Source organism: Panthera uncia, chromosome D1, assembly GCF_023721935.1.
Source record: "Panthera uncia isolate 11264 chromosome D1, Puncia_PCG_1.0, whole genome shotgun sequence".
Classification (NCBI taxonomy): Eukaryota; Metazoa; Chordata; class Mammalia; order Carnivora; family Felidae; genus Panthera; species Panthera uncia.
The window spans coordinates 1342427-1366535 of NC_064808.1; the positions used below are offsets into that span (position 1 = coordinate 1342427).

The 24109-nt window shown below is 63.8% G+C and overlaps 1 protein-coding gene across 5 annotated transcripts in view; it reads right to left on the reverse strand.

Moving 5' to 3' along the window:
• Nucleotides 1-4819: 4819 nt before the first annotated feature.
• CARS1 (cysteinyl-tRNA synthetase 1) overlaps nucleotides 4820-24109 on the reverse strand; it is a 45112-nt gene continuing 25822 nt past the window's right edge. For 2 of the 5 annotated variants that reach the window (XM_049615409.1, XM_049615390.1), the window contains 14 exons: nucleotides 23623-23744; nucleotides 19787-19899; nucleotides 19178-19306; nucleotides 18637-18766; nucleotides 18425-18528; nucleotides 17904-18001; nucleotides 17598-17787; nucleotides 17106-17174; nucleotides 14569-14650; nucleotides 8160-8240; nucleotides 7550-7617; nucleotides 6117-6176; nucleotides 5677-5760; nucleotides 4820-5134 (listed from right to left, as the gene is read on the reverse strand). In XM_049615409.1, the coding sequence (XP_049471366.1) occupies nucleotides 5000-5134; nucleotides 5677-5760; nucleotides 6117-6176; nucleotides 7550-7617; nucleotides 8160-8240; nucleotides 14569-14650; nucleotides 17106-17174; nucleotides 17598-17787; nucleotides 17904-18001; nucleotides 18425-18528; nucleotides 18637-18766; nucleotides 19178-19306; nucleotides 19787-19899; nucleotides 23623-23744 (1465 nt within the window). In that variant the 3' untranslated portion in view covers nucleotides 4820-4999. Of the gene's footprint in view, nucleotides 5135-5672; nucleotides 5761-5902; nucleotides 6177-7549; nucleotides 7618-8159; nucleotides 8241-8750; nucleotides 9927-14568; nucleotides 14651-17105; nucleotides 17175-17597; nucleotides 17788-17903; nucleotides 18002-18424; nucleotides 18529-18636; nucleotides 18767-19177; nucleotides 19307-19786; nucleotides 19900-23622; nucleotides 23745-24109 lie in introns of those variants that run through there. The other 3 variants (XM_049615400.1, XR_007454348.1, XR_007454347.1) reach the window with 3 other exon arrangements.

Sequence of the window (24109 nt, forward strand, 5' to 3'; positions counted from 1 at the left end):
CCCCGCCTCCCATTGGCCGAGGCTTCTGGCCACGCCCTCCTCGAGCAAAGCGGGCTGTGGTTGGGCGGCCTCGGCGCAAGTCAACGACGCTTCGGCGCCGCCGGCGACGACCAATCAGAGGGCGTGGGGCGGGGTTCGCCACGCTGCGTCGCTCTCAGACCCGCCGGCCGTACGCAAATGAGGGCGTGTGACGTCTGCGGCGGCGCGCGTCCGCATTCCTTCCGCCTCTTTAAGGGGCGGGGGCCCGCGGAGGACGCATGGAGGGCACCTGCTGCGGCCGGTTGCCCGCCGCCGGTCCCCGGCCAGCCCCTTCCCGAGCCCGCCACCAGTTCGGCGGCCACTCCCCTCCCCCCCAGTTCGGTGCCACTTCCAACAACGCGCGCGCGGACCCCGCAGACCCCCGGCGTCCATGCCTGTCCCCTCCTCAAATCCCAGGGCTCACCCTGCCTCGGGGATTGGCACTTGGGGTTCCCTGTTTCTCACGCCTCCGCGTCCGCGCGCAACGTGGCTGTCTGTCGGGCACTGGCCGAGGCAGAGCCCACCAGCGGGAGAGGGAGCGATGCGCGCTGCCCCCGACCCCTGTCCCAGGAAGGCCCAGGGGAGCCGGCCCTGCCGCCTGGCTGGGTCCCCACCACGGGCTCCTCACATGGCAATTTGTAGAACAGCATTGACCTAACAAGAAATAAGAGGACAGTGCGCCTGGATAGCCATATGCGCAGGTCCGGGGTTCCAGAGGCTCTTCGTTAAGGGGCTACACCTGCAGTTGGGGGTCGCGTTATTTTGTCCGCTTTTTCAGAAATGGTTGTTGGGTAAGCAGTGCCTGGTCCTTGGGGGTCTGATGGAGGTGGGGCAGGTAGTGGTGCACTCTTTTCCTGGGGTCACTGAGCGGGTGGGAAGGAGCGCCAGGGGTGTCGGAAGGCTTTCTGTCTGTATCATGTTGAGAATGCTGTTTTGGTTTCCTGTGGCAGCAAAGTATACGAATTGAGGTGCTCAGAAAACACAACAGGAATTATTCTCTTGTGGCTAGAAGGCAGAAATCAAGGTGTCATGGGGCTGGGCTCCCTCCGAAGGCTCCAAGGGAGGGTCCTTCTTGCCTCTTCCAGCTCTTGGGGCTGCAGCCATGTCCCGCCCCGCCCCGCCCCGCCCAGTCTTTGCACCTTCACATGGCCTTTCCTGTGTCCCTCTGTGTTCTCTGCAGTGACTACATTAGGGCCTCATTTTAACATCTACAGAGACCCTATTTCCAAATGTCAAGTGCACAGGTACAGGGGTTAGGGGCTGAATCTCTTGGGGGCCACCATTCAGCCAGCAGCACACTCAAAGGTGCATCCTGTCAGTCATACTGGCCAGAGGGCTGTGCAATGGACAGAGCAAGAGTAAAAGGGTGGGTGGGTGTTCCTGGGTGAGACCCCTGGGGCCAGATCCGTGACCTTCCCAATTCTAGCTGGATGGTCCTGAGAGCCTGTGCCTCAGTTTCCCCATCTGTCAATCACGAGCACTTGTAGTACCCGCTTCATAGAGCTAGCAGAGGGTTGGAACAACGCAGGCAAATGGCTCAAGGCGGGTGTCCACTGTTCTGATGACGCCACTCACCCTGGCCAGGGGAGGTGACTAAGTGCCTGAGGACAAGGGTGGGGGTCTTAGAGTTGGTCCCTGGGCCTGTCACCTGGGGCTCTCCTAAGAAGTCTGTCCTCCGAGCGACTTAGCCTGTACCAGGCTCCAGATGACCTCTGGTCCCGCGCAGGCCCTGGTGCTCAGACTGACCAGGGAGCGGCCACCGTGGAGCCTGTATACTGAGCCACCCTTTGAGGGGCCAGAAGAGCTGGCTCCTGGGTCCACTGGTGGCCCAGACACTGCTTGGAGAAAGCAGTCCAGGTGAGGGCCGGTAGAGTCTATCTGTCCACACCTGCAGTTTTCCACACCCACTGGCCCACCCCTTGGGCCCCTTTTGGGGGGTTGTGAATGATATCAAAGTCCTCTCCATCCACATTTTCCTTGTCGGCTCCTGCCTGTCCATGAAGTCCAGCCGGACGGTCACCTCTTCTGAGAGGCTGGCCTTGAACACCCTCCCAGCTGCTGCCACCTCTCCCTGCTTTATGTCCACCAAGTTACCCATTTCCAGCGTCCCTGATGCGTGTGCACCTGATTACACGCATGCCTCCTCCCCCCTGGTCCCTCCATTAGGAGGAAGTGTCAAACGGGCTTCCAGAAAGAAGCAGTGCCCCAGCCCATACCTGAGAGCCAGTAAGAGTGGGCCAGCAAGGAAGGCCCTGTCTGCACAGTGCATTCCAGGACCTACGCATAGCTCAGGGTGGCTCTTGTCCCTAAAGATGGCATGTGAGATCCCCACGGGAGGTGAGCCCTGGGCAGGTGCACACATTTGCACGGCAGAGATCTGGAGGCGGGGGGTAATGCGTGGGGCAGGATGTACTCTGTTGTCACCTGCTAGGGAGAGCGGCAGGCAGGGCTCCAGGCTCAGAGTGACACCAAGCAACCCTGCCATCCCGAGCACTCTGCCTGGCTCTGACCTGTTCTCAGATCTCGGGCACTGGGTCTCCGGTTCCCCAGCAGAAATGGGAGTAAGAGTCCCATACGCTTGACCTCGTGGGGAGTGGCTCTTTGGAACACGCAAAACGTCCTGTGTGTCTGTTGTGAAATTAGGCAACATTCTTCACCTGCCTGCCCTGTGGCTACCTTTTGTCCCCCATTATACCCATGAATGGATTTACTTAGATGAAACATTGTCATAGTAAACGTGTTTCTCTGTTACAGAGAACAAGGTACAAGAATGGATGGTCTGGTGGTTTCCTGGGGCCTGCCACCACCAAGTGCCCTGAACTGCGTGGCTTGAACACAGACGTGTTTTCTCTCCCGGTTCTGGACAGAAGTCTGAAATCCAGGTGTGGGCAGGGCCGTGCTCCCTCCAGAGGCTCTAGGGGAGGACCCTCCCTGCCACTTCCAGCTGCTGGGGGCTCCGGGTGGCCCTGGACTCGTGGCCGGGTCACTCCTGTCGTCACGTGGCCTTCTCTCTGTGTCTGGGCCCCTCCTCTTATAAAGACACCATCCATGTTACGCTCAGGGCCCACCCGACTCCGGCGTCACCTCATCTTAATCTAACTCATTACACCTGCAAAATCTGATGTTTCCAAATAAGTTCCGTTTCGGAGTTCCGGGTGGACGTGAATTCGGGAGCGGGGGTCGGGGGGGATACTACTCGACCCTGTACGTCTCTCCTGGAAAACCCGCCCTTCCCGGGCCAGCTGGCCATCTATCAGGAACGGCCCCTGCAGGGCGGTCTCCCTCTGCTTCCCAGCGGGGCAACTGCTCCTGGCCCTTGAGTTTCTGGAGCCTCCAGTCGGTGTCGGGGCTGAGGGGCTGAGGCCCAGCCCGGTGCTGGAGGGCCTGGGAGGCGGCCTGCGACTGCCCACCTCCCCTCAGGGATCTGCCCTCACCCTTCCAGTCCCTGGGCCAAGACACCCAGTCCCACCGGCCACCCAGGGACAGTGAACTCCCGGTCTCAGCACTTCAGCTCGAAAGGGCTCCCAGCATGTGGGGGCTTGTGCCTGAAGGCACCACCCCACCCTGGACCACAGGCTTTGGGGATCCAAGAGGCTTCCCAAGAGCCCCGAGGGAATGTGGGTTCCATCTCACACCCGTTTCCGGAAGGCCCCATCTCCGCCCTTGCGACGTTTTCATCGTGAGCGGCCCCCCTGCCCCCATCCCAGGCCCTTGGGCTGTTCGCCTCCGGGAAGAGGGTTGGCTTGGCAGTTCCTGCTCTTGCCGTGGGCCGGCCAACCCAGAAGCACCAGAGATGGTGACGAGGTGACTGCTGTTTTCAGCCACCAGGTTCTGGGGCAGTTTGGTGGCAGGAGACAACGGGAACGAGTTTGTTTCACTTTGTCTTGGGGCCTTTTCTTTCTGGTTCAATTTTGCTTGCGTGTAAGATGTGTACAAGGTGGGAGGGCCCGGTGCCTCCATATCAGGGCGGCTCTCATACTCACGGAAGCACCGTGCTCCCCGTGGCTGCGGTGCCCCCGAGGAGCACCGGGTGCCCGGGGGACGGTCAGCCCCCTGAAGGACGCTGCGGCGAGGGGCACACACACATCGGCACGCACGCGGGCGTCTCTCCGGGTTTCCCACAGCGGGGCCCCAGGCGCAAGGGCTGAGGGGGCCTACACGCGGACGTCCCCGAACTCCCCCACGGGGGCCACGGTGCCTGGTGCTGCCGTCAGTGCTGCGTGAGACGGCGTCTCCCGACCTGACCACCCGGCACCGACCACCCTCGGGTCCGAGCAGGTGCCCAGCCTTGGCAGGTGTGCAGCCGAGCTGAGCCGGCTCCGCCCACACCGTCCTCGACAGGGTTCTGCCGGGGATGCTCTGCCCCCCTCCCCCCGGCTGGGACCTGGCGACAAACGGCTGCCCTCCCCGCCCCACCCCCTTATCTCCGCGGCCAGCTTCGGGATCCGGGCAGCGGCCGGGGCCCGCCCTGCTGAGCCAGCCCTTCGCTGCCCCCGGAGCGCGGGACAGCGGTCGGAGCCGTGGCGGTGTGTTTGCTCAGCAGAACGAGAGGGGCCGACCGAGCGGCCTTTGTGTGGGTGTCAGCGGCCTCGCCAGTCTGAGCCTGCCTTTCTCCCGCTTAAATACCTCCAAATGCACCGGCGCGCAGAGGTCAGCCGATAGCGATCTGCAGGGGGAGAGATTTCCCGGCTGAGCTGCGCGGCCAAGTCGTGCCCTGCTGAGCAAGCACCCCGCAGCCGCTTCCGCACCAGGGCCGGGCCTGCGGGCGACAGGCGGCGGCACAGAGGACGCGCAGCCCTGCTGTCTGGAAAAGTTTATTACGGAGTCTCAGAGCCGGCGACGGCAGGTGAACACAATTCTCAATTTGGGACCCGAGGGCCACTGTAAACATCATCGAGCGTGGGGCAGTGTCACTAAGGACGCAGAGAGAAAGCCGTCAGGCCACCGACGGCTTGGTGTGAAAACTGAGTCCCCTGCTGTTTCATTTGAAGCTTCCGTTTTGAACCATTTGCAGGTACTCCTTGTGGAGCCTCTCCTGAGCTTCCAAAAGCTTCTTCAGCTTCTTGGCTTGCCCTTTGCTCAGCTCTTTGCCCTCGCTGTCATGTGTGGGCAGACCCTGGGGACGGAGGGCACGGGGGGTCACCTGCACGCACCTGACTCCCGCTCCCGGGCTCACAGACTCGCGCTAGGATGCGCCTGGGCGGGTACCCGCCACGGCGCACCAACCCCAGTCACCGAGAGGCCGGTCTGGGGCGCCCTCCTCCCGCCCGGGGGCGAGGGCCACTGTTCCCTCTGGAGGCAGCGTGGCTCAGTCCTGATGGGACCGGCCCAAGCGTAAGAACCAGTAAGGAAGACCCAAGGGTCTAGCGGCAAGGCAGCCGAGCCCCGTCAGAAGGAGGAGCCCTGGGGGCAGCGTCCTCGCCTCCTGAGTCACGATCCCGGCCAGCTCGGGAGCGACACCTTGTCTCGGTTTAGCCAGGCCACGACTCAGTGCGGCCGCCGCCACGGCGGGGAGACTCGAGAGGCCACAGGCACTGACCCCGGATAGCGCCTCCCCCGGACTGAGCCCCAGACAGAATAGCCGCTCGCCCGAGGCTGGAGATCCCCACCATTTAGGAGCCCAACGAGGTTCTGAAAAGACAAAAACGGGCTCCTTACGTTTTCATCAAACTTGGAGTATTTGTCAGTCTCTGACAAGAACATCTCACTGGGTGAGATCTTCATCTTGGCCAGTTTCGCCGCCTGCAACACAGACCCTCCGTCACCGCAGCCGAGCCCACGAGGGGAAAGGCGTGACCTCGCATCACTCCCGCCCAGCCCCGGGTTCAGAGAGCGACGGAAGGCGGGGCGGAGCGAGTCAAAGGAGGGACAACCCAACACTGACCGAGCTTCACGGTTTTTCTACGGAACGTCGAGAAGCTCGTTCCGAACGATCACAGCAGCGGGAACCCGGGAGGGTGCCGCTGGTGGGCGTGGGCGCGGGCACAGGCCAGGGTGGGCCCGGCTGGGCCCAGGGAGGCACAGAGAGCAGGGCTCGGGGTCAAAGTGTGCACTTCCTCCCAGGAGAGCCCGGGCCCCACACAGACGGCACGTGGTACCTCTTGTTCCTGTTTTTTCCTGGCGGCCCCCTCTTTCTTCTTCCTCTTCTCTTCTTCAACCTAGGGGGCAGCAGGGGCTCCATGAACCAAGTCTGCCCCAGGGCCTCTGGGGGTGGGAGGCGGAATAAAGCAAGTGCCCGCCACCCCCCACTGCCTGGACTGTGACCTGGCCCAACCCACGGAGGGAGCGGGGAGCCCTCGTTCATTCCCCGCGGGGTGATGCCCCGGGGCCTCGAACCAGCACACGTGACAAGGTCCGGGGTGCGGCTGGCACGAAGTCAGGAGCAGAGCAGCGAGCCCGGCTGGGGGGCTCTGTCAGATGGGTGAGCGGAGAAGCATCGCGAGGGCCCAGAGAGGGCGGGGGGCGGGGAGGTACAGGGCAGCAGGTGCCAGGACACAGGGCCTGGGCCAGGGGAGGGGCCTGCAGGAGACAGGTGGAGGCCGGAAGCCCACCCCCACCCGTAGCCTGCGTCAGCGCAGGGCCGAGGGGGGGCGGCCTGGGAGCAGGGGCGGGGAGGGGGTCCCCGGGCCCGGGTGTCGGGTGGTGCCCGTGAGGACAGGCGCAGGGCCCCGGCTGTGCCACCACCGATAGGAGGGAAGGGCAGGTGTGGGGAGTTGAGTCATGATACCGTCTTGGAATCTGGGGTTCTCAGGCGGGCGGCTGGGTAAAGGCAAGCGTGGGGCCAGAGAGAAGCGGGGCGGGGGGGGGGGGGGGTGTCCCGGGCAGACAACCGTGGGACGGGGCGAGGTCAGGGGAGGGCCAGTGCAGCGGGCAGTGGCACTACGGGAAGCTGCACCTGGGGCCGCGGCGAGCGCGAGCAGCAGCAGGCAGGGCCGCCCCCCTGCCGCCCTCAGCAGAGCCGCCGTCTGCCTCTGTGCCCCACGAGCACCTGCACGGGCAGAGCGCCAGCGGAGCGGAGCGGTAGGCTGACGTGTCTGCTTCCCGGCCCAGCCCGCAGGGATGGAACACAAGGCTGGGCCACGGGACGGGGCGGACACGGGAGGATCGGGGAGGCCAGCTATCGAGGACCTGCCCTGGCTCCTCGCCCCGTGAACCGCGCGCCCGCCCCCCCCCCCCCGGCACCCGCGCCCCCCCGCTTCCTGGGCAGATGGAGGGGTGACTGGCGGGTCCCACCTCAGGGACAAAGGGGACAGCACTTCCGTAGGGCCAGGTACAGCCCAACATGTCAGCTGCGCTTTACTGAAAGGGACCTATTCTCCCTCAAACCCCGGGAGGAGCTTTTTAAGAAGAGGGTCCTTCCTTAGAAGGCAGACCTTCCCGTCACTGGATCGCCCGGCGGTCACACGCAATTAGGTCTCCCCCGACACTCGCAGCCACGGGGCCTTAGCACAGGAGCTGGCACAGCACAGGGCACACGAACGCCGCGGGTCTCGTGTCCCCGTAAGCCCGCAGCGGCTCCAGCACCACTCACCCGTCTCTTCTCCTCTCTCTCCTTCAGCAAGGTCTCTCTGTCCCCCAGCTTGACCACGGTCGGCAGCCCTGAAAAGCCAAGTCTGTGAGACGGGGCCCGGCCTCCACGCCGCCCACGCGCCCCCTCGCCGCTCGCTTCAACGGCCTCAACGTTAACTGACGCGGGAAGGCCTTGCCGCTCGTGACGGAAAGCCCAGAGGTCGTAAGATAGGACAGGCCCCCTCAGTGTTTAAAATCTAATAATCTGCCAAAAGTCAAGCCCAAACCCCCACAAAGTCGGAAGACACACAGTGAAACCGGAGGACGATCCCATAGGCTGTCTCCCGAGTGACAGACAACAAGCAGGGGTGGCCGGTGGCCTAGCCGCCGAAACGCCCGTCAAACACAGGAGGTGTCCTGGACGGCCACAACCACAAATCTACAAGGCCGGCCCCCAGGGGCCACGGGGGCACCACTCCGGGACCCCTCCTCACGTGAAACCCCAGCGTCCTCTGACCCTGTCCCAGAACTTTTTAAAAAACAGCCCCCCACCCCAGCCTCCTTCCCTCCTGCCCACCCACCACCCCGAAGCTCCTTACGACGGGTCCCCAGAAGCAGCCAGGGGGACCCACCTTCGTGATCTTCGAGCCGCACCCCGAGCTCGGGCAGGACGTCGTCCCGCAGGGCGTCGCTGAGCTGCAGGACCTCAGGGACTATGGAAAAGACAGCAGCTCAGTCAGACCAGACACGAGGCGCGCCCAGGACGCGGCGGACGGGCGCCTTGCTGAGCGCCGCGGAGGGAGCCCAGGCCTGGGCACGAACGGGGCCGCTGCCAAGAGTGGCCACGGTCTGCGCCCTGCCCTAGGACGCCGATCAGAGGCAGGTGCTGTCTGAAGACACACACAGGCTGGTCCCAGGGACTCTGAGCAGGGCAAGGTCAGGGCCGCCTGGGGGGGGGCTCAGTCAGTTAAGCGTCTGACTTCGGCCCAGGTCAGGATCTCACGGTTCGTGGGTTCGAGCCCCGCGTCAGGATCTGTGCTGACAGCTCGGACCCCGGAGCCTGCTTCTGATTCTGTGTCTCCCTCTCTCTGCCCCTCCCCTGCTTGTTCATTCTCTCTCTCTCTCTCTCTCTCTCTCTCTCTCTCTTAAATATTAAAACAAAACAAAACAAAACAAAACAAACAAAACAAAACACAAGAAAAAAAATAAACCACCCCAAGCACCTGGCCAACTGGGAAGGCATCCGGGAGTGCTGAGCGCCTGCAGCCCGGCACCATATTCCACACTCCAGGACCCAGGGACCCAAGGCCACCCGCACGTCCTGCAAAGGCTCCTTGCACTCTTCACATCGCAGTCAGGCCCAGGGCAGGCCCAGCGGTGACGAGTCTAGGCTCCCCCAGCTCCCCCATTTCCCCCTCGTTCTCGTGGTGAAACGTGCTCCCGTCCACACGCTCCCCCGCCCTCCACACGTCCTCGGGACTCCGCAAGATTCCAAGCCCCCACCAGCCAAGAGCCGGAAACGGGTCTGGAGGTTGGGGCGGACCCCAGAGCTGCCGGCATTCTCAGCGATGCGGGAGGCCCAGCCGAGGGGTGCGGGAGGGCCAGAGGCCTGGGGGACAGGCACAGGTGCGGGTGACCCTGCCTCGAGCACCAGCTCCACTGCGGGCACGCCGCTCCCGGCCAGGCCTCAGCCCACCCCCAGGCTTGGGCCAGAGTGATCAGAGGGCCCGGGAAGTCCAGGAGGAGGTACAGAGCCCGCCGTCCCACTGGCTTTGAAGTGACGCCCCGAAGAAAGAGCACACACACCCCGACCCAGCAGACGGAGTGGGCAGGGGTGAGGTGGCCACCGACGTGGCCTTCAGACCTCGGTGGACGGTCCCTGCGGGCTCAGACGTTCTCAAACCTCCGTGTCAGTCTCTGTGAGTCCCAGAGGCAGAGCCAACGACCACAGGCTCGCTCCCTCCAGGCCGGGGACGGCGGCCTTTACGGCTCTGCGGCAGTGGTCGCAGGGCGAGCCCGGCGGCCAGAGAGGCCCTGTTCCAGGAGGCTCAGTGCCGGGGATGAGGCGGCAGGGAGAAGCAGTCCGTCTGCCTTGGGGGAGAAGAGCACCTCGCTCAGGAGCTCCGCCGTGAGGACCTGACCTCCGTGAAGGACATTCAGCCGCAGTGACAGCCCCGCAGGTCGGCCGGTACCTGGGACCAGCCGCCTGCCAGGCGGGGCCGACGTTCACGTCTGAGAAGCGGGCACGTGCTGCCATCCCTGAGAGCTCACAGGGTCTGGTGGCGCCGGGACACTCTGTTGTTCACAGCCAGGTCCCAGACCGGATCGGCTCACGCTCCCAGAAGGCCGCCTGGCCCAGCCGCCACGCCCACCAAGTCCCGGGCTGGCCCAGCCCGCACCTGCGGAAATCAGCGCGGGAGCTGGGCTGTTACGGGCACGTCTGTCTCGGAAAGGTCTAACGGTCACAGACCACAGAACGAGGGTCTTCCGGTGTCGGGACAGGCGTGCCGGGGCCCGGCCTCGTCTCGCGGATGCACCGCGGCCGGCGTCTGCCGAGTCCGCCGCCCTCCCCCGGCACCCGCCGGCACCCCGGGGCCCAAGTGGTTCTGCGTGCCCTGGCCGCGCCCCCGTGAGAGCACCTGTGCGGGAAACCGCGTGCCGCCCCCCACCCCTGCCCCTGCCCCCGTGCCGGCCCGGCGTGCCCACACCCTGCACTCGCACTCCGCCTCGTCCCTCTCTGCCGCCCTGACCCTGGCCCACGGGCTCGCGCACTGCCAAAAGGACAGGTGACGCACGGGCGGCGGTTCTGCGGTCTCAGAGGACTTCAGAGGCCCCTGCCCACGAGCACAGCCACCCCCGGGGCAGATTCCCTCTTCCAGATGCCGTCCGCAGAAAAGCCCTTTCAGCCTCCCCGGCACGGCTGATGGAACGCCACCCTTTACGCTCGCTCCCTGCCCTGGCCCTTGCCCTGCCCTGGCACCGTGAGGACGGCGGACCCCGGGCCGGGCGCTGAGCCAAGCTGACCGGACCTGGAAGGAGAGCAAAGCCAGGGCCCACGCTCACCGCCACCAGCCGCCCGGGGGGGCTCCTCAGAGCTGAGGACAGCGGCCATCACCCCCACGCGAGACCTGCCCTGTGCACACAGCTCGGACCCCCGCCTGGCTGGCTTTCTCCTCCGCCTCTTCTGAGTCACGTGCTGACGAGGCCCCGGGGTCCCACAAGTCGCCAAGGTAAGACGAACGGCCCAATGAGAGGCACGGGGGCGCAGGGCCGGAAGGGACCCCTCCCCCCCCCCCCCCCCCCCCCCCCCGCCACGGCTGGCGGGAACAGGAAACCGCGCAGCCGCTGCGGGACAGCTTGGTGGTTCTTACAAAGTCACACGTGCAGCAGCCACGGGACCGCCACGACTCCACTCCTAGGTCCGTCCCCAACCCAGACGCTTGTACCCGCGTGTCCCGAGCAGCCACGAGGTGGGAACAGCCCGGAAGTCTGCCAGCAGCGGAACAGACACGGCGTGGCGCGTGCACTCGGGGGCGTTCCGTCCCGCCCGCACGAGGAACGCAGCCCCACACACGCCGCAACACGGGGGACCCTCCGTGAGGCAAAAGAAGCCTCCGTGGCCGACGGGCGTGCGGGGCCCAGGCCACCCCAGGCCACGGGGACAGAAGGCAGGCTGGTGGGGGCCGGGGGCTCACGGATCACGGCTGCTCCTGCGGCCGGTGGGAACCAGAAGGAGGCCGAGCACGGCTGCACGACTCGGGAAGCGCGAAACACCAGTGGACTCGTTCACTTTAACGGCAGCTGGGTTTACTCGTGTGAAGTTTGCCTAAGTTGTTTTTATTCTTAAAAAACAGGAAAAGTCTGGTTGGATACTTTTGAGGAGTTCGATAAAGCGTTCTTTAAAGAAAAAAATGGTTTTTTTTGTAATTTTAGAGAGTGTGCAAGTCGAGGAGAGGGGCACAGACAGAGATGGTGACAGAGGATCCCAAGCAGGCTCCACACTCAGCACAGGGCCCAACGGGGCCTCGATCCCACGACCCTAAGGTCATGGCCTGAGCCGAAATCAAGAGTCGGACGCCCAACAGACTGGGTCACCCAGGCGCCCCTCGATAAACCATTCTTAAACTAAACGTCTGGAAGCACCAGGTCTCCACAGCTAACGTGACCTTATAAGAGAAGCAGAGAGGGGCCTTGCCTCCGGGGTGGCTGGGGACAGGCGGGAGGACAGGGCGCAGACAGCACGACGGCCGGGACTCCGGGAGAGGCCCCGCCGCACTGCCTGCAATGTCCCCAGAGCGGAGCTGGGGCTCCGGGGCGAGCTGCAGCCTGGCTGCCGAGCCTGGGGCTGGGGCGGGACCCGGACTGGGCAGGGCTGTCATGTGGAGAAGGGGCGCAGGGAGGGCGGGGCCGTGACTTGGGACAGCAGAGGCTGCCCTGAGCCCTGAGCGGCAGGGCAGACGCAGAAGAGCCGCTCCCAAGGGTGCGACCACATAGGCTCGGACCCCGGCACCGCTCTTCCAGGGAGGAGACAGCCCCACAGCCACTCGAGGGCCCAGAAAAGACGGGCCTCCCTGGGTACAGCCCGGGGCACCCCAGCCAAGTGTGCCAGCCACAAGGACCTCGCGGCCCTGTCCACTCTAAGGGGCTCCGACAGCAGCAGATTCTGGAAAAAGAGGGTTTCCGTCGCGGTCCTCCGTGAATGAGCAACAGCTCAGAAGCGTTTTGTATGAACCCAAAGAGATAGCCCCACCGCCCCCGGTGCGAACCCAGAGCCAAGACCCCTACCAGCACCTCCCTCGCGGGCCCCTCCTGGCATGGGGCTCAGAGTCCACGGAGCCCGGGCCCACAGGAAGGGGGTGTCCGCCGGGGCTGAAGGCAGGAGGAAAACAGCGGGCACGGAACAGGCAGGGCTCGGGAGGGGACACAAAGGGCCGTGGGAATCCCCCGAAGGACGAGCGAATGAACAGGATGTGACAAGCACACAGGGGGTATTACCCAGCCTCAAAAAGGAGGGAGACTCTGACGTCATGGCATCTGTTGGGACACAGATGGACCTGGAAGACGTCAATGACACCGAGTGATATGTGCTGTCACCGAGGCACAAGTGCTGAGGATTCTACGTGTATGAGGTCCCCAGAGGGACCAAGTTCATAGAGAGCGAAGGTGCAACGGTGGGCACCACGGCCGGCACAGAGGACGGAGGTTAGCGCTTAATGGGACAGAGGCTCAGTTTGGGAGCATGGAAGGTTCTGGAGAGGAAGGTGGGGACGGGCGCTTAACAGCAAGAATGTGCCTAATGCCCCTGAGCGGAGCACCTGCACGTGGTTAAGACAATAAATTTTACGTTCTGCACCTTTTACCAAAAATGAAAACACAAAGGGGAAACGGCTCTTGTCTCCCCCACCCCCACCCCGGGCCCCCCGCCGAGCTCTGACCACAGGCACATCCCTGCTCCTGTGACTTCCCAATTTCCCAAGCCTCTCCTGGTCAGACACCCCCACACCCCATCCCTCCTGGCCAGGGCTGAGCTCTGGCCCTTTACTGGGGAAACTGTCTCCTACTCCTGTGTCAGGCGAGCGCCTGGACCTGGGAGACTTGGCCGAGTGAATGGACCAGGACCCGCCCTGAGCCTCTCGCTCTGTCTCCACGGCCAGCCCAAGGTGCTCGACAAACCAAAACTCAGCACTTGCCGCTGCTGTCGGGTCGGGAGGGAGTTGGGGTAGGGACAAGGGTGATGCCGCCTTCGGCCCGGAAGGCTTTCCCCATCTGCGGACCGAGGTCCACAGGCCCCGGGTCTCTGGCTCACGGACGGTTCCCTATCCGCAGGGCCCCAGGTCTGCACGTCCCAGGTCATCGCCTCGGGTAGGATGACCTCTCTAGCCACCTGAGCCTCAGGGTCGCACAGCGCAGCAGGTGGGGAAAGCAATACGGCATACACACAACGACCCCCGTCCCGACTGGCCACTTGGCCTTGTCCATCTACCAGAGCAACAAACGTAACAGAGCAGAGAAGCGGCCGAGGAAAAGCAAGACCGAACCGTCCCCCAAGCCGGTCGACGGGCACCGCTCTCGGGGCCTGAGCAGGGACGTGGCTGGTCAGGGCTGCTGTGCTCAGCCTCCCATGGCCCTGGTTCCCCAGAACCTGCCAGGAAGGATGCCGTACAGCCGGGGGGAGGGGGGGAAGAAATGCCCAGGCTGCGCGGCCCCCCGACAAGAACAGTCACCCCCAAACCCAAGACACCAGCACTGTCAATGCTGTTGGACAAGTCAGCACAGGACCTGAACGTCCACCCGTTTTTCAGCTGCTTTAAAACGGCGTGAGGGCCAGGTGTTAGAGACAGAGGACCCTGCTTATTCAACTGGTCCAAACGCCACGGCCCCGGCCTAAAGCCCTCTGCTCCCCACAAAAGCACCGTCAGATCCCGGCTCCTCCCCGAGGGGCCCGTGGCCTCGGCTGGGGGGGGGGCCCTCCCGCCCTCTTGCTCTGCCCTCCCCGGCACAGGCCCAGGCCTGCTCATTCCTCTTCACGGTGCTGCTTCCTCCAGAGGCTCCCCGGCCAGGCCACGCCGCTGGGCCCTCTGCCCGCTCCACCCGCAGGACACCCTGCCAGGACCCGCTCTGCGGGGGTGGCGGCCAGATGAGCTCCGGGTGGGACTTCCCAGCACAGAAAGGCCTGGGGAGGGAGCACAGCACAAGAGGTGACAGGTGGCATCTCCGGTGAGCGAGTCCAGCATGACCCTGGCAAGGCTCAAACCTTCCCGCTTTCCTTTCCACTCCGTGAAATGCCGAGCCTTGAGCCAGGCAGGTGAGTGTGAGCTCAGCCTGGCAGCCCCGGGCCCCCGCTCACCATGCCAGCCCCTGGCCGCCGATTCGGCAAGGGCGGAGAGGCGTCCCGGCCTGGCAGCTCCCGGGAGGCTCCGCCCTCACCCGGCTGTCCTGCCCCGCGGGGACACTTGGGAGCTAGAGACGACGTGGCTGTCACGAGTGGGGGCGCCGTGCTAACCCCCGAGCTCGCCCCCGCCGGGCCAGGAGGAACCTCACCTTTCTGCTCTCTGGCGATCTTCCGCACGCCTTCTCGGAAGTCCGACAACACCTGCAGGTAGGGCATGACCGTGGACTCGAGCTGTGGAGAGAACGATTTCGCTCAGAGACCAGCTCGGCCCGTACTTGAGGACGGGCTTCAGCACGCGCTGCGGAGCTGGGCCGCCTGCACGCTGCCTGTGGCTCCGCTACCACGACCGGGGCCCCGTGTGGACGGTGGGAGCCGGGGCCCGGCAGAGAGCCTCCCCTCCAGCCCGGCCGGACGGGCTCCACAAGCCGCACCGCTCAACCACTCGAGGGAGCAGCTCCGTCCCAGGCCAGACACACGCTCGTTAAGAAGCACCCGTGTTCACAGCGAAACGGTTCGACCCAGGTGAGTCTGCAAGATGGGCTGCCTGCGGACAGGCCGCCGCCGTCCCCCCGGGCTGGGACCTGCGGCCACACGCGCTCCCGTGTGAGGCCAACCAGCGCCTCTGAGAACCGTCCACCATCCACGCGCGCTCGCACCCGCTCCACGGCGCACTCCCCGCAGCACCACGGAGGCGGCCACGGAACACAAAGCCCGCCAAGGAAGGGAAGCCGACGACGGCAGAACCCGAAGCAAAGAAACAGTGATTTTATAAAAACTCTTTCTGGGGGCGCCTGGGTGGCGCAGTCGGTTGGGCGTCCGACTTCAGCCAGGTCACGATCTCGCGGTCTGTGAGTTCGAGCCCCGCGTCAGGCTCTGGGCTGATGGCTCGGAGCCTGGAGCCTGTTTCCGATTCTGTGTCTCCCTCTCTCTCTGCCCCTCCCCCGTTCATGCTCTGTCTCTCTCTGTCCCAAAAATAAATAAAAAACGTTGAAAAAAAAATTAAAAAAAAAAAAACAAAAAAAAAACCTCTTTCTGTTACAGCTTTCCTATTTTTCTAGCAGGCTTTTAAGCAAGGTCTCTCCCTGCCTCCTCATTAAGTCATCCGGCGGCTGGGTAACCCAAGCAATGACCAGTAAGTAAACGCAGAATCGGGCTAGGCCTCCCCGGGCCCATTCCCGCACCCGGGCTGGGGCGTGGCCGTCCTGCAGGGGAGGGGCTGGGCTTCTGGGGTTTAGGTCTGGATCTCCACCAGGCTGAGGCAGCTGTGGTGAGCCTCGGGGCAGAGGGGCAGGGGCCTCAGCCAGCACGCCTGGGGGTGCGTCTGGAGGAGGCCGGCCCCAGCGGTCCTCCCTGCTCCCTCAACAACTCAGGTTTGGGGCAGGTGCACACCCTTCAAGGCCCGGCCCTGTGGCCTCTGGCAGCTCACCTGGCTGGTTCCCTGGGGCTGCTTATCCCAAAGGGCCCGCTGAGGTCACCTGGAAAGGCTCCCACCCCACCACCGCATTTGGAAGTATCTTTAAGGGGCGCCTGGGTGGCTCAGTTGGTTAGGTGTCCGACTTCCGCTCAGGTCATGATCTCGCGGCTCGTGGGTTCGAGCCCCGCGTCGGGCTCTGGGCTGACAGCTCAGAGCCTGGAGTCTGCTTCGGATTCCGTGTCTCCCTCTCCCCCTGCCCCTCCCCTGCTCGTGCGCTCCCTCTCTCTCTCTCTCTCTCTCAAAAAAAAAAATAAACACTAAAAACTGTAAAAAAAGAAGTATTTTTAAGTTCGAAAGCGGATGGTCTCTAATGTAGGAAATTTTTCTTTTTCCCCTGGGAAATAAAAATCTGGTATCGCTGACACAAGAGAACAAAGCAGCTTGTAGGTTTCCTTTTCTGAAAAGCGCCAAAAACGATGAAGGTTTGAGGCTCAGACGGGCCTTCTTAAGTCAGTTCTCGGGGAAACACCTCCAAGCTCCCCTGAAGGACAGAGTTTTCACACCAGCCGCTATCACGAAACCATCTTAAAGAGGTTTTGCCCTTCCGCCCTGTACTTGGTTCCTGTTTTCATTTAAGTTATGTTTAAATATCTACACTCGCATTCCAATCAAACCACAGGGATCATTCTGGAGCAGGGGTGGGGCGTGGAAGCAGTTCTGACAAGGCACACACTCCAGGAGAGTCGGTCACCAGGTCACCACACAGCGGCTCCCGGCCACAAGGGTGACACCAGCTGCTTCTGCTGAACCTTGTCCCCATCAAGACGTGCGGACCAGCGTGGGATCTGATCCACACGAGCAAGGACGTGAGCGCCTGTGAACCTGGGCCGTGTGGCTGTGGCTTCTTCAGAGACCGTCCCAGCTAGCCTGCTCTCCCGGGACCACCTCACACAGACAGCACGGCAGCGCGGTTCCCTGACAAACGGCCGGGAGCAAGGCCCTGGCTGCCCCTGCACACGCACTGGGGTAGCTGACTGCTCAATTCTCCCAGCCAGGCCCAGGCGTGACCCGGGGCTCAGTCCGGAAGGTCCAGTGCAGGTGGGACCTAACGTGGGTCTCCAAATGTCCACAGGCTCGGCCAAGGAGGGGGAACAAGGAAGGCACGGAGCAGGTGTGGAGGGTGAGAGCGTGCTCCTCTGCATGGGCACGCTTCCCGGGGGCGGGGCGACCCAAGGGAGGGGGCTTCTCTGTACCAGGTGCACTTATACTCACATTTAGGCTGCTCCCAGGTCCTCTGACCGGGAATCCCAGGGAGCTTTCCTCTTCTATGGCCCCAAAGACCTGGAAGAGAAACGGACGTGCGGGAGCGTGTAAAGAGGTCCCGAGAGGCGGCCCGCGGAGGTCGGGTCCAGGAAACACGCTGCTGCAGATGGGTAGGGGGAGGCGGGGCAGACGGCCTCGCCGGGTGGAGAGAGACGCCAGGCCCGAGGGTGCCCCCCTCCCCTGCCCTCTCCGGCCCACTCTCGGTGAGGCCACTGGGCAAGAGGGGGCCGGAAGGGCAAGGAGGCCGACCCCAGAACGCGTGAGCACGGAGGGCAGCTGCACGCAGGTGCTTTCTGAGGCGCAGGAGCGCAGCGGGAGCGAAGGACGGGACGGGTCTCGCTTCCGAACGGCACGATTCGCCGTGCCGCCCGGGGCCTGACCGCCTGCGTGCACACAGCCCGGCGAGCACACGGCGGCCTGTGCCTCCAGGGAGCCGCCTACCTTGAGTATGTGGGTGAGGTACCGAGCGATGCTTCCCAGCAGAGCCCGGTTGGGCCTCCTCCTCGCGGCCTTCCGGGCCGCCATGTAGAGGTTGCACTGGCCGACCAGAGCCCGCATCTCTTCTAGGACCGTGCGCGTGTCGACGTTATCACAGAGGGCCTCGTGCACCGCCGTCTTCTTGTCGTAAAAGCTGAGTAAGAGGAGGCAGGAACGTCAGCCGACGGACACACTGCCAAGAACCCCCCGCGGGCCAGCGCGCCCCGGGCGCAACGGCTGCCGGACCCCAGAGGCACGTCTCCCTCCTACCTCTTGTTCAGCTCAGACTCTTCGTCTTCCCACTTTTCAAACCGACCGGTTATGTCAACAGGGGCTCGGAGGATGTCTTTCACGTTTAAGAAAAACTCCTAAAGTCAGAAAGTTCCGTTTAATGGCATTTAGAAACCTCTGCCCTCCGGGGAAGCGCCGAGGAGAGGCTGTTGGAGGGGAGCACATCTCCTTCAGGTAAGATCTGGGGAGCCACGGCACGCCGGCAGCACCCCAGGGCCGGCCGAGACGGGGAAAGGTTTTCCTTCGAGACGGAAACGCGTCCCGGCGTTAGCTTGAGACGCTGGTCCGGCCAACGCCACGGGTCCGAGCGAAACGAGACGCACGAGCGCTCCTGACGCCAGCGGGCGCCAGGGCTTTCGGGAAGGGGGCACGGGGCTGGGCGGCCCCGGGCGAGGCTGCTCTCGCCAGTCTCCGGTCCTCCACCGGGGGCGAGGGGGACGGTCGCGGTCCCGCCGCGGCTGAGCCGAGGCGTCCCCGCCCCGGGGGAGGCGGGCACTTACGTTCATGAACTTCTCGTACTGAAGTGCGGACTCCATGGTGTTGCTCGAGTAGTCCAGCGTGTCCTTCCACGAGTGCATGAGGAAGGCCAGCCGCAGCTGCCGTGCTGGGGGAGGAGACGGCACAGTGGTCCCCCCACCCTCCCGAGCAGCCACCGCCGTCGCGCATCCAACAAGAGGGGCGCTCGGGTCTTTGGGAGAGGCCAAGTTCTTACCTGAGTGCTTCTGCAAGGCGTCTTTGATGGTGATGAAGTTCTTGAGCGATTTGGACATCTTGCAGCCCGCGATGGTCAGGTGGCCCGTGTGGAGGAAATAGCGGACCCAGCAGTCGTTGTCGAAGTAGGCCTGCTCGGGGGGGGGGGGGGGGGGGGGGGTGCGGAGGGGGCAAGGTCGGGCACACGAGGCAGCTGCTGGCAGGGGCAGGGGCACGCTCCGTGAGCACTCTGTGCCCCCCACGATGCAGAACAGGGGGGGCTGCCTTTTCCAGCTGGGGAACGGGGCCCAAGGGACGGCCCTGGACCAACGATGCAAGAGGTAACCACTGCGACCACCCCAGGCCTGTCTGTTGTCCAAGGTCAGGCTGTTCAGGTGGGAAATCGGACCCAACAACCAGGGTTCAAGTTCCACCGGCAAGACCCTGATGTGGAAATCAGGCTCCACGCAGCACCCCGTTGGCAGTGCCCTCGGCTTCTTCCTCCCCCGCAGGGAGAACTCGAGGCCCCCCCAACCGGAACAGCAACCCCGGCCCCTGCCCACCTCTGACTGGGCCAGCTCGTTGTCATGGTGGGGGAACCGGAGGTCGAAGCCCCCTCCGTGAATGTCCATCGAGGCTCCCAGGAGAGCGCTTGCCATGGCCGAGCACTCGATGTGCCATCCCGGACGCCCCTAGGGACCAAGATGACCCGGTGACCGATGGCCAACCCTCTGCGTCCGGGCCTTCAGTTACCCCAGCGTTCATGAGCCTCCAAATCTCTGGGCCTTACTGGAACAGGGGTTATGTTCCACACGTGAAAAACTCAGGGGAGCCCACGGCAGGTTGTGGAGGCCAAGTAAGGCTCATGTAACCCCCAGAGCCGCCTAGCACTCGACCAGAAGCAGATGTCTACACCCCCTCCCGCAGCCTTGGGCCAGGGGCACTGTTGTCACAGGGGACATCAGACAGTAGACTCATCTCCAGGAGCGGGTAACACTCAGAGTCAAAGGCCCCCAGGACAGAGGGGCCACGGAGGTCGTCCAATCCTCCGGGAAGGAGTCCCAAAAGGGACGTCTCGTGCCCCGAGGCCCACGAGGCTCTGTGGCATCTGGGTCCCCGCCAGCAACCGGGTCCCGCCGTCACCGCAGCCCCACCCCTTCCCAGGGGCCCACCTTTCCCCACGGGCACGGCCAGGACGGCTCGCCGGGCTTGGAGGCTTTCCACAGAGCGAAGTCATTGGGGGACCGCTTCTCACTCAGGCGGTCTGCCGAGACGCTCAGGTCACCTGCGGACACGAGGGAACCAGGTCACCCGGTGCTGCCCGGCGGGCGGACCAGTGTCGCCGCGGGGCCCCCGCTGGGAGCGGCTGGCCGACGCTTCTGGTTTGTGCGGATTTCCTCAGCCGGTGCCGCGGCTTCACGGCAAGACTTCGGTGCTGCCCCGCGGTTTGAGGGCGACCACCCGGGACCGGACCACGCCTGCCGCTTCCTCAGACCCTCCTCCCCGCCTTCCCCTCATGGCCGCGGCCCGGGGCCGGGGTGAGCCACGGGGCTCCGGTCTGAGAGGTGAGGCCGTGGCGGGGTGGCAGCCCTCGGTGGGGCGGGCTAGTCTCGGCGGCCCGCACGGCTCCCGGTTCTGGGAGGTCTGAGAACCAGCCAACCCGCTCTGTGCGGCTCCTTGGGCCTCCAGCTCGGCCCCATAGATGGCGAAGCGGGACGTCACCGCTCCTCCTGGCTGAGCTGGGCTCCCAGACGTGGCCCCCCAGGAGAAAGCCGCGGCCAGTCACGGCCGGGCCCCCAGGGGCAGGCCAGCCTGGGGTGGGAGCAACGGGAAAGGACAACGCCATCACCCCGGGACACTTCCCTGGGCCACACGCAGGAGCCGTGGCGCCCACGGACCCACCGGCTGCCGAGAGAACGAACGAACGCCTGCGGTCAGTCCCCCTCACAGGGGGGCCAGGTGAGCGGGGCCAGCGCGGGGCATGGTCCCCGGGCCCCGTGCGTGGTCTCCACGCCGCCTCGTCCTGGGTGCTGTCGCCCCCCCCATGGACAACAGCGGAACAGGAACGACAGACTCCTCCCAGGGCCCACAGTTGCAGACACAGCCGACCTCAAAGACAGCCACCGTTCAAGCAACAGGGCAGGCGACCCAAGAACAGCGGAGGGAGAGCGCGCGCAGGATATTTTTACGACAGACCTGACGCCTATGACACGGGCACTATAAGTAGAATACTTGGGAACTACGGGAAGACCCGGAAAACAACGCCACGGTCACAGACGAAGGCTGACATGTACTGTCAGTTTCCAGGTGCCCCCGTGTGCAGGTTTCTGGGTTGTTTTAGTCTCTGCAAACAAAACACACATCCACACACAGCAGGACAGACTCCACCCCGGTCTCACGTCTCTTTCTCACTGAGCCAGTCACCACATCACACCAGCCGCTCAAAGACGATGTGACGAGCCGTCATGACACCCCTCTGGCCAGCCTGTATTTAGCCGACAGCGTGCATCCAGGCTTTTAATTTTCACGATAACGAACACACTTACTATGAACGTACCTGACTTTTCAGAAAATTTTTTGGAAAGTTCTGTAACCGAGGACCCCCTTTCACACACACCCCTCCCCACACCCTTCGCCAAATGCCACTTTGGGGGACACCTGATAGTTGCTCTAGACTCTTCAAGAGGAGTAAGTCACACGACCCCTGCTACTCTCCTGGTGTCCTTTCTCGTCTCCCTCCTGAGGCACCCAAAGTGACCCCAGGCACAGCGGGTTCGTGCCTTCTGCCTCCCCGATGCCCCGCGCCCCGAGATGGCTCCGGGCCCCTTCTCCCCCGGAGCCCCGCATCCCAGCGTCCATGCCGTGAGGGGCCTCGTGCCGTCAGCACAGCCAGGGAAGTGGAACTGTCCCCGAAGGAGGGCGTGACCCCCCCCCTTGTCCCTTTATATTCGCTGTCGGATCTACTGCTTTGGCCCCCGGAACACAAAGATTCTGACGTCAGTCTGGGAAAAAAGATCCAAGAACAAGTGACATTTAAGACCCCGGGGCGCCTGGCTCAGTCGGATGAGCACGAGGCTCCTGATCTCGGGGTCGTGAGTTCAAGCCTCGTGTTGGATGTAGAGGTTACTGGAAAGGACAAAAGAGAAAAGAGAAGAAGAGAAAGCAGAAAGAAAAAGAACGCAGCTGGGGCAGATGGTGCGGGGTCCCTAGCGCGGCGGGCAACCCCCGTCTCTGGGGCTCTCCCTGCCCCCCAACTGGACGCCGCCCCTGGCCGCGCTGGGCCGAGCGGCGCGGTCCCGTCCTCCCGGGCTCTCGCAGACGCCACCGTCTCTAGTCCCGTGCAGCCCTGTCTGGACGTATTTTCGAATCTTCTGTGTTTATTCATCGGTCCCGCTAGCGGGTTTTCTGTATCGCGAATCCTTACGAAGAACCAGCTGTTGACTGTTTCAATTACCGCTATTTCAGGCACCTCTTCTTTGAGGCTCTGCTGCTCCTTTCGGGGCTTTTCTGGCAGCTGGCCCCACTCATTTGCCGTCTGCGTTTTTTCACAACTACACGTAACACGTCAGGCGGCCCGGAACTGGCGCGAGAGCTCCCCCAGTCCGGTGGGGGGGGACCGTGCGGCCCTCCTGTGGCCGTTCAGTTTCAAACCCGGAGTGACCTCCACTGCGGCTCTGGTGCGACTTTAAACAGGCCCGGACGTCCCCTCAGTGCGGGTGTCCAGCCCAGCGCGCCATGGGCAGAAGCTGTGGTCCTCGTGAGGAGCAACTCCTCCTGCGGCCTGGCGTGGGTCCCACGCGGGCTTATGGGAGGGCCCTGCCCTCATTCGCGTGTGTGAAGGCCCGTCTGCTAGACAAAGCCCCGCTGCCCGCGTACCTCGACCCCTCTGCGTCTTGGGGGCCTCGGCCCGTCTGAGCGACCCATGCGTGGGGCGTGCCCGGCACCTCTCGTGCACACCAGGGTGCGTCCCTGATGCCGCAGGGATGCGGGGGCCCCGCTGCCGGTCCACCCAAGTCTGTGACCATCCTCTGAGGACACGGGTGCCTCAGCATCGTGACGGGACCTCCTTTACTCTGCGGGATGTCTTCAGCGACCCTCGGGGTGGCCGGGGAGCTCAGGGGGCTGAGCGTCTGACTCTTGGATTTGGTTCGGGTCACGATCTCATGGTTCATGAGTTCCAGCCCCAAGTCAGGCTCTTCTCCCTCTGCCCCCTCGCCCCCGCTCACGTGTGTGCACAGAGGCATTCTGTCTCTCTCTCTTTCCCTCTCAAATAAAAAACTTAAAAAAGAGAAAAAAAAGAGAGAGGAACCAGGGATTCTGAGGCGCCGCCCAGAATCAGAACATGCCCACAAAGACCTGACCTGGCAGTTCTTGCCCCGCGTTCCTGCCTTGCTCGTCCCGGGGCACCTTTAAGACAGCTGCGCAGAGCTGAGCCCGCGGAAAGCGGTGACCGCCACCCCAACCGCCTGACAAGGACCAGGGTCCCGCTTCGCCACTGTCTCCCATTCCCCCGGGACAGAGGGCCGCTCCTCCCCCGGCTCACTGTGTGCGACCAGAACCCATAAGGGCCAGCTCTCAGGACCGTACTTCCTCTGGCGTGGGTGTGCTGAAACCGGCCTCAATCCAAACAGCCCCGGGGTTTCCACTTTCCCAAAGGCAGGACCTCAGATGCCAAGGGGGCCACCTGCTGACCCTGGTTGGGGGCGGGGGGGAGCGGCTTCTGCCCCCTCATTCACCAGGTCGCAACCTGCATATTCGTGACACATCGGCACTGGGCGTCCCACACCAGCACGCAGGGCGTCCCACAAGCCGCCCTGACCCTCCGGATCCAGGCCCGGGGTCCGCTACGCTTTTTGAGATGGTGTTGGATGCGCTCGCCTTTTTGTTTCTTGCGGAAAACCCCGCAAACTCCGTGGGCAACAAGGCGCAGCCCCCAGGCGCCCGGGTGAGGCAGGCTGGGGGCGGGGGCGAGGCCTGGGCTTGAACCCCCTCACCCGGCCCCGTTTACCTTCCCCTTCCTGCAGGGCTTTCTGGTCCCCAACGGCCTCGGGCACCAGCTTCCCGTAGGAGTGTCTCTCGCTGGAAGCGAACTTCACGGTGTCAAAGTAGACGGACCCATTGGAAACGTAGCTGGAAAGTAAGAACCAGGCTGTGGGAAGGCGGACAGACCCACGGACAGCCCGGGCGCCTCGCAGGAGGACAACCTGCAAAGCCAAAGGGCTGCACGGGCCGCGGGCCTCTTAAAACTCTGCTCTGGGGCGCCTGGGTGGCGCAGTCGGTTAAGCGGCCGACTTCAGCCAGGTCACGATCTCGCGGTCCGTGAGTTCGAGCCCCGCGTCAGGCTCTGGGCCGATGGCTCGGAGCCTGGAGCCTGTTTCCGATTCTGTGTCTCCCTCTCTCTCTGCCCCTCCCCCGTTCATGCTCTGTCTCTCTCTGTCCCAAAAATGAATAAAAAACGTTGAAAAAAAAAAAAATTAAAAAAAAAAACAACTCTG